At 39.9% G+C, this 14149-nt stretch overlaps 1 protein-coding gene across 7 annotated transcripts in view; it reads left to right on the forward strand.

Annotated features, from left to right (window-relative positions):
- The window catches only part of FNIP2 (folliculin interacting protein 2), a 132525-nt gene that overhangs the window by 61649 nt on the left and 56727 nt on the right, over nt 1–14149 (forward strand). For 5 of the 7 annotated variants that reach the window (XM_049631240.1, XM_049631245.1, XM_049631244.1 and 2 more), the window contains 6 exons: nt 4215–4341; nt 7234–7380; nt 10398–10498; nt 10604–10675; nt 12468–12568; nt 12742–12831. In XM_049631240.1, coding sequence (XP_049487197.1) covers nt 4215–4341; nt 7234–7380; nt 10398–10498; nt 10604–10675; nt 12468–12568; nt 12742–12831 — 638 coding nt within the window. The remainder of the gene's footprint in view (nt 1–4214; nt 4342–7233; nt 7381–10397; nt 10499–10603; nt 10676–12467; nt 12569–12741; nt 12832–14149) is intronic. The other 2 variants (XM_049631242.1, XM_049631247.1) reach the window with 1 other exon arrangement.

A 14149-nucleotide genomic window follows, 5' to 3' on the forward strand; every position in this document is an offset into this window, starting at 1 on the left:
TTACTTTTTTGTGCCTCAGCTCAGATGGCCATGACCAGAGTAGATAAATAAAACCAGGGGCCTTACTTTCAACCAAGGCAAAGCAATGAGGTAGTTCTCATTAGAATAAATATCTCTTAAATAGATATTTTAAGGCAAAAGCCCACGGCTTATTTTTTATACCTCTTTGAGTCACGCAAAGTTGCCCTTAGTAAAACACCAGGAACCATGGCTGTACTCACAGAAGCCCCACAATAACTTTGGTTGAATGTTGAAGTGAATGTGAACATGCAGAAAATGCATGTGGCATGTGATTATGACTCAGTGAAGCCCTGTGTTATGGAGGATCCCAGGGAAAAAAGCTGACAGTGCGCTGGGAGATTTCCGCAGATTATCTCCTTTAATCTTCACACCAGGTCTTACAAGTACTGCTTGAGGGGGGGACTTTCTTAAGGCTGTAACTCCAGTAGGAGGCAGACCTGAGATTTGATCCCAGGCCTGCCTTATTCTGAAGCACTCTTTTAATGTCCTTTGTCCTGCCTGTATTTTCTTCATCAAATTACTCAACTGTAATTTCCTCTACATTAGTATTAGTGATGAAATTATAATTAGACATTAAATAAGGCAGTATTCATATGGAAGCTGGAGAGTGGAGTTTGCCTTATATAAAGCATACCTTTTGAAGGTATTTGGGTCAAAAAATTAGACAATCCAACGTATGTGCTTTCTGCCTCCTATCTTTTATTTCCATTCCTTTAAAATTGAAAAATAGCATGAAACATTTAATAAGGTGGTATGATCCTTATTAAATCTTAGCTCTTCTAGTCAGGCTGTCCTCAGTTTGGTATTTGAGTCAGGGTTGCTCCTCAAAAATAAGGATTGAACAACTTGCTGTGTAAATTATAAAGCTATTTTGGCAAAGTGTAATTGTTAGGGCAAAACAGATGGAACAAGAAAAAAAGACAAATCCTCTTTGCTTTTTCATTTTTAATAACTTCAGCCTATGTACTATGTCTTAATAATTTCAGAGGTTTTTTTTTTAAGATTCTTAAAAATGTTTTTTATTTATTTATTGGGGGGTGAGGGAAGGCCAGAGAGAGAGAATCCCAAGCAGACTCCCATGCTATTAGCACAGAGCCCTATGCCAGGCTCAGTCTTACCGTAATATCATGACCTGAGCTGAAATCTAGAGTGGGATGCTTAACCAACTGAGCCACCCGGGCGCCCCCAGATATTTTCGTTATGTAATCTCTGTACCCAACATAGTGCTCAGAGTTACAACCCCAAGATCAAAAGTTGCACGCTTTACCGACTGAGCCAACCAGGCGCCCCATAGAGGGTATTTTTAATGGCTTTATGTAATTTAAAAATTTAGTGGTTTGGGGCACAGTCTTCAGGACTTCTTGGTTGTAAGTGACAGAAAACTAACTCCAGGAATAGTGCTCACTCAGAAGCTGTTGGCTTCGATTGCCAACAGGAATGTGCCTCATCCCACTCCTTCCCTCTGCTTTCTTTCACCCTGACTTCATTTTCAGAGATAGGCTTTTACCTCATACTGGCAAAAATAGGCACCAGGGTTATCATTTCCTAGCTGAGCAGCTAAGTTGGGGGACTGGCTTTCATAACCTAGCTGGGGGTCGTGTGGTCATGTCTGATTAGCCAGGCCTACATCACAGACTGTCTCTGGACTGAGAGTAGAAGAAAATGATTTCTAAAATAAACTTGCCATGTTGTTGTCAAAACTGGGAGGAAGGGATGCTTGGGCATGATAACTCAGAATATAGGTTGTTAGAAGAAGGTACAACCAGAGCTTTATATTTTTTGGTGCTGGGATTTAAGAAAATTAATCTGCTACCCTGAAAGAACATATTCAATATTAACTACTATTGGCTGAAAAAGGAAAGAGCCAATAATGCACAGTTTGTGGCTGGTAAAAAAAAAAAAAAAAAAAAAAAATTGTACCATTAACAATTCTCTTAAGTAATTATTAACATTTTGGAGCACTTACTGTGTGTCAGCCTCTATGTGAAACACTTTACATATTTCATTTAATTCCTATAGCAGCCTTGTGAGGTTGACATTAATATTCTCATTGTGCTGATGAAAAAAATGGAAACTCAAAGTATGGATTTGATCCAGATGTGTCTGATTTCGTTGTAGTTGACTGTCTCTTAGTTTAAACAGTTTGCTTTTGTCAGTCTATCTATGTGACTTCCTATCATCCATACCTTGGGGACTCCTCCTACTTCTCCAGCTTTCTCTAAGCAGGAGGCATTCCTTTTGTTTCCAGTACCCTCGCAGCCTACCACTAACTCTTATTAGTTCTGCCCCTAATATCTGTTCTCTTTCCTCCACCTCCATTGCTGTTCCTCTAACCTTCCTGATGAAGGGCCTGAACTCTGATAATAAATTCTCTTTGGCCTTCTTACCTCCAGTCTTAATCTCCCCACCCATGTTTTCCTTAGAGGAACCAGGTTGAATTTTTAAGAAGTGTAGACCTGAGTTTATCAACCTTTGTACATCTTGGCTTCTCATTGCACTTAGGGCATGATCCTGACCCCTGCCTGTCTTCCCAGCCTACTCTCTTCCTACCCTGTTCTTCATTCTCACACCTTATCTCTTTAGCTCTTACTTCTTCAAGTCCTATTTAAAAATCACTTCTTAAATCCTCTGTCTGGTTGTTGTTGTTGTTTTATTAAGTAAGCTCTGCCCCCATCGTGGGGCTTGAACTCACAACCCAAGATCAAGAGTCACATGTTCTACCAACTGAACCATCCAGGCACCCCCTTCACTTCCTTAAATCCTTAGGGACTTCCCAGCTCTTCAGATCTGAAAATAACACTCATCATATCCTTTTCCTTTTTGCACTTATGACAATCTGTAGTTATACATTTATATCATTATTGGCCCTGTATTCCCCACTAAACCATGTTCTCCATGAGGGCAGGGACCAATTCTATTTAGTTAACTTCTGAATGTCTAGCATCTGGACCACAGTACCTGAAACATAGTAGGCACTCAAATATATGTTGACAGGATTAACTGTCCAAAGCAGTGCATTTTATATTTACTTTTTTACTTTTTTAAAGTAAGCTGTATGCCCATCGTGAGGCTTGAACATAGGACCCCAAGATCAAGAGTTGCACGCTCTATTGACTGAGCCAGCCTGGCACCCCAAAGCAGTGCATTTTAAATGATTGCCCTTTTTTATAGTCCTCACATTCTGATTTCATTTATTACTCAAGAGCAAACTTATGTTTAGAGCAATTTTATCCCAGCAGCTTTTAATGTGAAGTTATAATTGACTTTATTAAGCAATTCATAAACGTGGCGACATCCCATCCAGCAAGTAGAGGGGCTCTCTGAAGAGTTGTGCAAAATGGAAGGTTTTTACTGGGAGGATGGAACAAGGAGTTAATAGCAAGAGACAAGAAAGGATTGTTTCAGGCTAGATCATTTTCCCTTAGGGGGAAGGACAAGGGTCTTATCATGCAGATTACTTCATCTTCTTTTAGGCTAGGAGTAGGCCCATGTGACAGATTACCTCATGTTAGTCAGAAAATTCCTGATTGACTGGTTAAGACTATTTCTAGGGGAGGTCTAAACAGCAGTTAAGCCAGTCCTGGTTTGGTGACTTGGATTAAGTGACACCATTTTGGGCCTGTGGTTTTCTTTTTAACAGGAGTAAGCTGTGCTTCCTCCATTGCTGATTGTTGTTAGCAATTCAGATTCTGTACAGTGATGCACTTGGTTTTCAAAACTTCTGTATCCAAGCCAGCTATAATAAAGTTCTAAAATTTAGGATATGTAATTCCACTCATTTTCACCTGAGCCTGGTGGGTGGGAGAGGAAGAGAGGAGAAGGCTCCACTCACTTCTCCAAATGGTTCCCTGGCCAATAACACAGAAGCTGGAACATTCCTGTACCTCAGGTGTACCATTCCCAGAATCCAGGAATCCAAATTTAGCTTTCTGCACACATCCTTATGGTTTTTGGTTGCTGTCTTTGCCCAAAGTGGCTTTGAAAGGAGAAACTTTCTCTCCAGTGATTTATTGTTTACAGCAGTCTTCCAAACCTTTGCCATGGACAATGGCCCATTAGAGCCCACAGACAAGGCTGTCTGCCCCTGGTCAGAGGCACATAGCATGTTGGCTGGGAATCTTAGCTCGCCATGACCATTCCAAGTGTTGTGGATTGTGGATAACGTAACTTCTTTCTCTCTTTTGAATCCACAGTTGGTCATGTTCGGAGTTTGACCTGAATGAGATTCGCCTGATAGTTTACCAGGACTGTGAGAGAAGAGGAAGACAAGTCTTATTTGATTCTAAAGCGGTTCACAAGATTGAAGAGGTAGCAACTCAGGTATGAAATGCAGATTTGCTTTCATCTTTTTAATTTGTGCTTTTAACCACCTCTCTGAGCAGTCGTTTATTAGTTCGTAATCTTCTCTTTGAGCTTTACTGTATGTGTCATTAAGGTTCAGAAGCAGCGTAAACAAAGGCTCTCCGCCACCCCATCCTGCCGCATTTGTATTCTTATTAATATGCCAGGTGAAACTTTTACTGGAGAGTCATGACAGATGCCCAGCAGTGTACTGTAAATATTACTAGAGGTAAATTTGCTGCTGAGTTATAATTCAGTAGGATTTTGATGCCAAACATGTGCTATGTAATAGGAAAGCTGAGCACTCTAAAATTCAGAAAGTGTTAGCCTGAAGGGAAGTTAATAGATCCTTCTGTCTGGTATTTCTCATAGATAGTAAGAGGTATTACATAGCACTGGGTTCAACAAGATTAAATAGCTTTTCTTACTATAAGGCTTCAGTATGCTAACATACACTGTCCTCTTCAAAAGGGAGTGTTTCTCAAACCCATTTGACCAAGGAAACTTTATTTACTTCCTTTTTTTAGTGCAAAGCAGGGGTGGGGGGAGGGGGAGTGTTGTGGGGTGGGGCACGGCAGGATCTGGGATGGGTTAAGTGAGGGCAGAGCAGCCCTTGATCCCCTGGAGCCAGAACAGGAAAGGTTAAGGTCACGTGTCCAGGTGAGGAGTAGAGTCTGGTCCTCCCTGAGTCTTCTGGACCTCAGCCTGAGGTACTTAAGTTGTCGCCTTTAGACTTTTCATTCTTTTCATGTTCAGTAGCTTGCTGTCTATACTGACCAAATTCTGGAAGTTCATCGCATGTGTAGCTAAGTAAATGAATAGTTTATATCACAGTCTTTGTTTCATCAGGGCCAAGGGGCTGTTTTCCTGCTTTTGATAAGGATCATTTCTGCAGGAAGGAAGTATTTGGTTAAAGGCAGTTTAGCTGGGTAGATTCCATAGTACTTTATAGTGGAAGTCTGCCAGGTAGCTAATCATTACAGTAGTTGTTGGGCTTGTTGGGTTGGGGGGGCGGGGAATCTCTCAGGTGATTCACCTGTAGGCTTTAATGGTAGATTTGTATCAAAGTTTAGGTGAGCCAGCACTTGACAGGACATGATTTCTCCCTTAATTTCCCATATCATTTCCTGTTTCCCTGAAGGCCTTGCACAGATGGTTTAGTTGAAACACCCACACACCATCACTAGGGCTCCTAATGGTGGTAACAGGTAGAAGAAAAAATTCTCACTGGTTTTTCTTTTTTTAAAGTTTATTTATTTCTTTATTTAGAGAGAGTACATGCGTGCATGCTGGGGGGAGGGACAGAGAGAGAGAAAGAGAGAATCCCAAGCAGGCTCTGCACTGTCAGCACAGAGCTAGATGTGAGGCTCGATCCCATGAACCGTGAGATCATGACTGGAGCCGAAATCGAGACTCAGATGCCTAACCCACTGAACCACCCAGGTGCCCCTCACTGGTTTTCAAAGGCAACTGGAATTTTGGTATATCAGAGCAGTGATGACACTGGAGTCGGGAATATAAGCTTTCTTGGAAGTGCTCATTTAGTCAAAAAGGTAGCTAGGTCCAGAGAGGTTTGTCACTTTTCCAAGGCTACAGAAAGAGTCCAAACAAGTAGTGCTCGACTCACCGTCCCAGGTGCTATCTCCAATTATAGACTGCTCAGTATGTTGTACCCCAGCCAGAGGGTCTAGCAGGCTGTGAGGCAGGTGTGGACTTAGTGTCACTTTGGGCTCTCTGAGGGGCTGTGTTGGGTTAAGTGGTATTAAGTAACAACTAGATCTGAAGAGGGTGTTGAAGGAGTGCCTGATACCCGGGAATTACCAAGTACGACTTTGAATGCTGTCACTGCTGGAGTGACTAATGTTATGGACCAGCACAGTATGTGTTTTCCGTACATTCTTTTCCCATTTTCAGCCCCCCACTCCCTTGGCAAGCACAAAACGTCATGAGTTTGTATCAGGCACATGACTGCAGGCATTTGCATTAGACCACCAGTGTGACTGTCACATTGGAGATTAGATAAGCTGCAGTTGCATTCATGTTTTTCCAAGCAAAAGCTGCACACAAAAAAGCAAGTAAGACTCAGACAGAATAGAAACAACCTACCATAGATGGCACGGGATGCTTCTGTAGGGAGCAATATAATTTGGTGTAGGCAGAAGGGAAGAATTAATAAAGGTGTGTCTTTATACCTTTATGTCACTATCATAAAATTAACAGTGAACTCTATTTAGGGACTATATAGTAGATAATCTTGTATTACTCCTAACCTTTAAAGGCCACTTTTCCATCACATGATGTATAATTCACAGGAGCTCCTGTTTCAGAGTTTTGGTTTATCTTTCACAAACTCTCTCCTGTTACTTTTAAAGGAGTGCTAGAGGAGGTGTGTCATTAAAAACACAAACCCAGGCTTTCCAAATTAGTAAGTCTGCTTTCCTACTTTGTTGCATTTGCCTGGTACAGGGTTAACATTTGGAGCATTGTCTTTCTCCACATGAATTTTATAGATTAGGACTTTCCATTAGTACTAATGGGTCCTCTAGTGACCAAAACAGAGAGATCAGATCTCACTGACGATTTCAGGAGTTGAAATCCATGAAATCTATGAACTGAACTGTAAATAACAGTTGAATCACTTATGGCGAATAGTCCCACTACAAGACCACCATCTCCTGTCTAGTTACCCTTCTTCAGACCCCCAGGGGCCACATTCTTGTCCTCATAGAGAAGGAAAAAAAGCTTCTGGTTTTCTGTGCAGCTTAGGCACAGCATAACAGAATGATTTGACAAAGAAGTTCCCAATGAAAAGCGTGCTGAGGAAGCCCGATATACTTAGCAATCTCTTATCTTGCCTGTCTGTCAACCCAGAAAACAGAGGATGTGTCTCTTAAAATGTCAGCCAAGTGCTGTCAAGGAAGCGGCGGCGGCGGCAGCAGCAGCAGCACCAGCACCTCTTCCCATAGTTCTTCCGGGGCATCTTTACAACATGCTAAGGAGCAGCTTCCAAAGTACCAGGTAAAACCATCCCTGCCCAACCAGATGCCCCGTGGGGCTGAAGTCATTTACTGTGATTTCTCCACAGGGAATAATAGCTGCTGGAGGATTCTTCTCCAGGGACATGAGCATAAGTATTCCACAGTGTGCTCTTAAATGTGTCCTGTCAGTGCTCTTTTCACACTTTGGCTTTTCTCTCTCGATAAAAACTGTATCCGAGTCGAGGTGATCAAGTATAATATATGAATTATATATTATAATGATGAATGAGGAAGACATATTGCAAATGAGGTAAATGCTTTTGTTTTGCGCTCTTTGTTGTTAGAACTAGATTAAAACACACAGAGTTTCCAGTTTTGGCATAAAAATTCTAAGGATTCTGGGAATGTATATGGGCATCCTAAGAAAATAGCACTTGCCAGTAGGAGGAAGAAAATCTTGTTTAGAAGAAAGAAATGGTAAGATCTAACTTGAGTGTGAGGGATAACAGGGCTAGTGGCATCTGTGTGTGTGTGTGTGTGAGAGAGAGAGAGAGAGAGAGAGAGAGAGAGAGAGAGACAGAGAAAGAGAGAGAGAGTAAAGGATAGGGATTTGGGTTATTGAGAAATACTGGCTAACTAGAAATAAGGGAAGAAATGTTTCATAAATACTGAAGAGCAGGAGGATGTAAACTGATGAAGAATGTATCAATTTTTTTTTTCTTTTTTGACTCATGTGGAATTTTCCATGTTGCTGGAAAAGCAAAGCTGGGTAAATTGCCGGCAGCCACAGGTCTATAGAACTTTGTTAATTTCATGTTCAGGATTTGTGCCACACATTTGCCCTTATTTCGCAGTGCTCCTCAGTTTCCAGGAGGTTTGTGATTTAAAAAGTATACAGTGAAATTTTCAACTAGTTGAGAATCACAATTGGCGTATAGACCCTGTACCCCAAGGAAAAGCAGATTATAAAATGGAGGCGGTAGGTGGAAGTTATTAATAAAAAATGTGAAAGACAGTTGGTTTCTGTCCGCATGTAGTGAGAAGAGGTTGGCGTGAGCTATAACCGAACAGAGAGGAGCCTCGTTAAACAAGGCTGAGAGATTTGTTTCTCTTTCCTCTTCTGCAAACATGTATACGTAGGTTGCGTATGTGTTTGTTAGTGTGTGCATGTACTTGTGTGTATATAATGTGTGTGTGTGGACTTGAAGTTTAAAAAAAAGGTTGAGAAGACAGTGTTAAGAATGATTCCCACGTTTTGGCTTGGATGGAAAGCACGCCAGCAGAGAATGCAGGGCTGGATGGGCTGGATCCTGGACCATTGTTTTGTCTTGGTCAGGGTGTGCTGGGGTGCCCGCAGCACACTAGTTTGGTTGACATTCACATCTATCATGTTCATCAGGTGTCTAGAATCCTATATCCAAATACATTCATTCACATATCGTAATAATACATTATTGTAGAATATGTGTTACATTATCTTTACATACATATAATGATATCTGGATGAATTCATTTGGATGTAGGATTCTAGAGTTCAGGGAGAGGTCTGGGCCTGGAGATAAAAGATGTGGGAAGTATTCCTATGTAAAGAATAACCAAAATCCTAAGAGGGGTTGAGAATGCAGACGGTGAGTAGGAGTGTCCTCTGAGGAACAATCCTGTTCAAGGGAAGATCTAAGAAAGAAGATTCGACAAGGAGGGTAAATAAGAACACCAGATACCATGAGAGATGTTTAAGAAAGCAAACTGGAAAGGGTGCATTGGATTTGACAGGAAGGCAGAAGTCATTACTAGAGCAGTTTGAATAGATGAGGCTGCAGTAGGTTAACAAGCAGATGAGATCTGGGAAAGTGGAGGTAGCGCAGGCCCCCCTTTTGGATGACGAAAGGGATGAGAAAGACTGGCCAGAAGGTACAGGGGTCAGATGTTTTTGAAATATTTTTTTGTAAAACTTCAGAGGTATCAGACCATCTGTCATCTTTTGGACCCTCACAAAACCCTACCTGTGCCAATTGGCATTTTCATTCAACACTATTAATTATTGAGGTGAATAATGCTGAACTGTATTTTTATTCAGGATATATATATATATATATATATATATATATATATATTTGGAAATTATTATTATTTTTTAAAATTTAAATTCAAGTTAGTTAACATACAGTGTAGTCTTGGCTTCAGGAGTAGAACCCAGTGATTCATCTCTTACATATGACACCAGTGCTCATCCTGAAAAGCACCCTCCTTATTGCCCATCACCATTTAGCCCAACCCCCCCACCTCCCCTTCCAGCAACCCCTCAGTTTGTTCTCTGTATTTAAGAGTCTCTCATGGTTCCCCCCCCTCTGTTTTTATCTTATTTTCCCCTCCCTTCCCCTATGTTCATCTGTTGAATTTATCAAATTCCACATATGAGTGAAATCATATGTCTTTCTCTGACTGACTTATTTTGCTTTGCATAGTACCAAGAAAAGAGTTGCCCTTTTTTTTTTTCAGAACTTAATCTTTAAAGTTTATAAATGGAGATAATAAAAATCTTTATTTTTCATAGCAAGACTAAAAACGATCTTTGATGAAACACTTGGATCCTACATGAAGATACTGCGTATACAAAATCATGAACATAAGTAATAATATGGGAAAAAAATAGGCAATCACCATTATGGATTAAGACTATAAAATGATGAGTTTCTGCTTTGAGAAATAGTTTTAATTATCTGCTAATAAACTAAAGAAGGACCCCATAGATCAATAAATGTTATTTTCTTAAAAAAAAATTTTTTTTTATGTTTATTTATTTTTGAGATACAGAGCACATGCAAGGGAGGGGCAGAGAAAGAGGGAGAGACAGAATCCAAAGCAGGCTCCAGGCTCTGAGCTGTCAGCACAGAGCCCAGCAAGGGGCTCAAACCCACAAACCATGAGATCATGACCTGAGCCAAAGTCGGACGCTTAACTGAGCCACCCAGGCGCCCCAGATGTTATTTTCTTTTGCATCGCACATCATGTTGTGCCACATATTAACTTTGATTTTGGTTTCTTTAATGTATGCAGTACACAAGACCCGCTTCTGATGTCAACATGTTAGGGGAAATGATGTTTGGCTCGGTTGCAATGAGTTACAAAGGCTCCACTTTAAAGATACACTATATACGGTGAGTTTGGGCTTCTTTTCCTACTATTTGTGAAAAACGGAATGGTGAAACTGCTTTCTTATTCAAAAATACTTTCTCTCTCTCTCTCTCTTTTTTTTCTTCTAGTTCTCCTCCACAGCTGATGATTAGTAAGGTGTTCTCAGCTAGAATGGGCAGCTTCTGTGGGAGTACAAATAAGTAAGTGTGGGATTTTGTACCAATCCACCCTACCTCCCCATTTTTTTAAGTGGCTGTTTCTGGAAAGAGTAGTTCTTTGAGAGCCATACATATTTTTGAAATAAGAAGTGAGATGAGTCCACATTAACAAAGAAATGGCCATTTTCCTGCACATAATGTATATGAAAAGGCCTTTGACTTTATTAGCTGGCCTTAAAGACAAATGACTGTTTATTTCCCAATGCTGTTCTATCTTAAAAAAAAACAAAAACAAAAACAAAAAAACTGGTTGGCTAGTTAATTTATTTCTAAAGAAATGAAGCACATAGTGAGTTTTTTCAGGCTGTGGGGCACATGTATGGCAGGCTGGGTCATATGTGCTCACCATCTATTCAGCTGTCAATGTCACTTCTATGACTGGTGGATACCTGGACCAGGCCATATCCTGATCTTCACTCCTGAGTTTTTTCCTCCTCTAATTTTATACTTCTTTGTAGACAAAGAAAACTGATGTTAACTCTCATTCTGATACATTTGTTCATACACTTTGAACTTTTCAAGCAGAAATATTTCATATGCTTCATTTTTGAATAAAACAAAACATTTGCTATACTTTCGTAAGTTTGAAAGAAGTTTGTTATAAATTAAAAGGATATTCTTTTTTTTTTAAAGTTTTGTTTTTTGGGTTTTTTTTCAACGGTTTTTATTTATTTTTGGGACAGAGAGAGAGACAGAGCATGAACGGGGGAGGGGCAGAGAGAGAGGGAGACACAGAATCGGAAACAGGCTCCAGGCTCCGAGCCATCAGCCCAGAGCCCGACGCGGGGCTCGAACTCACGGACCGCGAGATCGTGACCTGGCTGAAGTCGGACGCTTAACCGACTGCGCCACCCAGGCGCCCCAAAGGGATATTCTTAGAGGTCAAATGAAGGCCGTTCTTTTTTCATAATCTTGGGAAATTAAAAATATTTTTCTTTGTAGATTTGGGTACCTTTGAGTAATTCTGCTTACTCTTCAACAAAATAATGAATTTAACTTGTTTGAGCAATTAACATTGGTCTGGCATGACTTAAGCCTATATGAGAATTGATGTTTTGTTTTTTGTGAGATACTCTTTTTCAGACCCTTTCAGTTATACACTAATTCCCTATAATAGAATATCGAGCTCACATTTAAGTAAAAATTATTTTGGCCCTATTAATGTTGTATTCTCCTTGAAGTCTTGATATTTATTTTACTTGTTAATAAATCAAGTAAATTATTAAAATTGGCTTCTCTCACATTTGTGTCTATGAGTAATTCTAACTTCTTAGATGTTGTGAAGTCAAACTCCTATGGGAATCATAATTTCTGTTATATCCTCCTCCTGGAAAAACTTGCTAAATTGCTCATAGATGTTAACTGACAGTTCAGATCAATTTCATTTTGAAGTTTTATGTGAAATTACCCTTGAAATGAATAGTAACATCTTGAGTGTCAGTTACTAAAACACAATTTAGAAATGAATAGCGATATCCTAGGTGTCAGTCACCAAAGCCAAATTTGTAGAGTTCCATGTCCCATTATATAATGTAAAATTGTTAGGAATACGTTGTTTAGTTTTATAGGTTGGACTGCCTTCAAAAAGTTTTTTTGTCTTCTCCTTTCCCCTAAAGTTTAGTTTCCTTTGGTAGATGTGAGACTTTATTCATTTATAAGGAAAGTTGGAACAACTGGTAAGTTGCCTGTGTTTGAGAGTTTGTTAGAAAACAGTCTTATTCATCTCTTGATATTTTTCTTCTCTCTCTCCTTTCCCCTCCTTCTCTGGATGTAGCTTACAAGACAGCTTTGAATACATCCACCAGGATCCTAATTTGGGAAAACTCAACACAAATCAGAATAACTTGGGTCCTTGTCGTACTGGAAGTAACCTAGGTAAAATCAGCCACATAACTGGGCTCTCTCTTTCTGAATACCACTATTGTGGGTGTGTGTTTTGCTTTATTTGAGTTTGTTGTGTTGTTTTGTTTTTTTGCATTATCTTTAATCTGTGTTTATTTTTGTGTGTGTACTTTGTTGGCCCCTCTTCCGTGTGTCTCTGTCTCTAGGTCTGCTGCAAGCATGCGGCAGCAAACTGCTACAGGGCGTAGCTGAAGGAGGACCTCTCCGGCTCACCCGGAGCGCTTCTTTCTTTGCAGGTTTGTGTGGAATGCTGAGAACAGTGTGACCCACACACATTAGTAATAACTCCTGTGCAGTTTCTTAGAAAAAAATCCTGTTTGGTGCCTCTCTAGAAATCCAAGGGGCTCTTGAGATAATAGTTTCAAATGCAGCCAAGTTCACGGTGTTTTGAAAATTCCACCAATGAACTTCTATTGTAAATGTCTTTGCTAATACCCCAGTGTAAGCTGATTTTGATCTGAAATGAGCCCTTAGTGTTTCTAAGAGGATTATATTTTCTGATTTTCTTGGGCCTCTTCAAGTCTGAACTGTTTTCCTTTCCCATGGTATATACTTCTATCCATTTAGTCACCTGCATCCCCACCTGCACAGAGTTTCTTCAAAAGTCACCTAATAAGAGCATGGAAGACCTCTCTCTCTCTCTCCCTCTCTCTCTTTTTCTCTTCCTCAGCCACCTCATCTCTCCCTCTCTCTCTCTCTACTTTCCACCCCTACTCTCTCTAGCATTTAAGTAGTTTAAATGCAGTTTCTAGGTTCTTTACAGGTATAATCATCTCGGTCTCTCTGGGTAGGTAAATTCTTAGATTTAACTGGCCTTGCTAGCTAAAGCTGTTGAATGTCTGTTGAAGTCTGGCATGATTAACAAGTGTGGGGAATCTTCATTACTAACATTAAAGGTTATGTTTATGACAAATGGTATTCCTCATTCTGTTCTTTGTAGCTGGAAATGTGCTAAGCTCTATTAGTTAACTGACACCCCGATGAAAGTGACACCTTCCCACCTACATAGAGTGAGGCTAACATGTTTATATGCTCTCTTCAAAATTATGAAAATAAACAGTCTTCAGAAACTCTCTGGAAAGTATAATAATCAGGCAGGGCCCTGGGTTTCTCATACATTTTAAAGCTTACTATAGCAATATGTCCTCTACCCTCTAGCTCAATATGTATGATGAATCTGAAGCATTCCTACAAGTCTGTAATACTTTAGAGTGTTTTCTAAAATTCATGCCAGGATATTCGTTTTTCTCAGTAACTCTACAGTGATACTGGGTGTATATGGAAAAGAAATGGGGGAAGAAATATTTGAAAATGAAGGGGTTTTTATCTGCCAAGAGAGTGGGTTATAAACAGAAACATTTTTTAAATTTATGAAATGGTATTCAAATATTTCTGTTTCCTAAGTTGCCTATAGTTACTAATAAAACTGATTATAAAGCATTTTGAAAATACAGTGCTATTTAAATATTACTAATGATGAGGACAATGGCTGGAAGTATCTGCCTGAGAATGTTTGTTCATTTTATCAACTGCATGAATAGTTTATTATTCAGT

The sequence above is a fragment of the Panthera uncia genome, chromosome B1 (assembly GCF_023721935.1).
Source record: "Panthera uncia isolate 11264 chromosome B1, Puncia_PCG_1.0, whole genome shotgun sequence".
NCBI classification, from domain to species: Eukaryota; Metazoa; Chordata; class Mammalia; order Carnivora; family Felidae; genus Panthera; species Panthera uncia.